General features: G+C 38.0%; 1 protein-coding gene across 1 annotated transcript; it reads right to left on the reverse strand.

Moving 5' to 3' along the window:
* Positions 1-243: 243 nt before the first annotated feature.
* On the reverse strand, positions 244-699 carry LOC110696751 (dirigent protein 24-like). Its single transcript, XM_021874102.1, has one exon. The coding sequence runs from the start codon at positions 697-699 to the stop codon at positions 244-246; it is 456 nt and encodes a 151-aa protein (XP_021729794.1).
* Between the last annotated feature and the right edge of the window lie 768 nt (positions 700-1,467).

The following is a 1,467-nucleotide window of genomic DNA, read 5'->3' on the forward strand; positions in this document are numbered from 1 at the left end:
GTTGTTCTAAGGTCCCATTCATGTCCTTTAACGAACAAACCATCCATCATTGGTAGGGAAGCTTCACTTTCACTCTTAATACTCAACCTGACTTGAATCTAGATTTATTGGTATCTAATTCTATATATTGTCTATATATAATACAATATGGTTCAATTCTATTGGCGTTCACAACTATTTAATACGAGTAGACGGTAATAAATAAATGACAATAATTAATTTATACATATAACAAAATTATAGTTAGCTGAGAAAAACATTGTACATAAGCATTAATTTTACATCATCACTTGACCCATGAATAATATCAGTAGACCCTATATCTCTATTATTAACCACTTTAATAACAGCATATCCATTAGCATCATTAAACTTGCCAGTACCACCAATCACAGCAACATGACACTCTAAAACATCTCTCAAATGCACCCCAAAAAACTTCAAACTATCTATCTCATCACTACTCTTATCATCATCATCTCCATTTTCAACTGAAAAACTCACTGTCATAGCCATCATATGATTATTATCTGATGATGAACTCATGGCCACATAAACCCCCTTAGCCTTCCCCACCACCGTCGGTCCAAACACTGTGTTTTCGACGTATATATTCTCTTCAATGTTAGTCACTAACCCGAATTCCAACTCCTCTTGGATAGTACTAGCTGTCGGGAAAACAATCCCGAACCTAGGCATATCTGTAGCTGTTTGTGTAAAAGTGTTTCGATCATTATTAGGGTTAGTTTGGTAGGGTATGGGATGTCCCCCATATGTAAGAGAAAAAGTTCCTAAGGGCTTCGAGAAAGGAAGTGCTTGTTGTTGTTGTTGTTGTTGTTGTTGTTGAGGGTTTATTGTGTTTTTTGTTGAAGGTTGTATGTCTTGCATAATGAATGTTATTGAAGGTTGAGTTGGATGTTGGAATGCTTGAGGTGGGTCGGCGACGTCGAGGAGGATTCGAGCTGAGTAAGCGGAAGTTAGGATTGTGTAGAGAAAGAGGAGAAAGAACACACATGAGAAAGACATGATTTAATAAGAAAGCTTGTTATGTGAAGGTATTGGAAGATGGCTCACATCATGTTATTTTAGTTTTGCATTTAGGAAATTTTGTTATTTATCAAGTATAGTTTTTAAGCTGATGGAGTTGTTATAATGTCATAACTACAAGCCTACAACTAATCCATCCAATATCCATGTATCAGTAATTAATTTGATATAATATTTGTCACCATTGTCGGAGTAGTTTTGGTATTTTGGATTCATAACTACCTTAGCTAGTAACTAACTAATATTACTAGAACTAGGGATGTTAATGGAGCGGGGCGGGGCGGATGTTGGCCTTCCCATTCCCATCCCCACCTAAAATTGTCATCCCCATCCCTATCCCCATCCCCGCCGCGGGTCCAATGTTCATCCCCATCTCCGCCCCGGCAGATACAACTCCAAAACCATCCCTGTCACCCCCTC

Source organism: Chenopodium quinoa, unplaced genomic scaffold (genome assembly GCF_001683475.1).
Source record: "Chenopodium quinoa cultivar QQ74 unplaced genomic scaffold, ASM168347v1, whole genome shotgun sequence".
NCBI classification, from domain to species: Eukaryota; Viridiplantae; Streptophyta; class Magnoliopsida; order Caryophyllales; family Amaranthaceae; genus Chenopodium; species Chenopodium quinoa.

Excerpts from the sequence above, each read along its gene's own strand:
- LOC110696751 (XM_021874102.1), bottom strand. The coding sequence starts at position 699 with ATGCCTAGGTTCGGGATTGTTTTCCCGACAGCTAGTACTATCCAAGAG.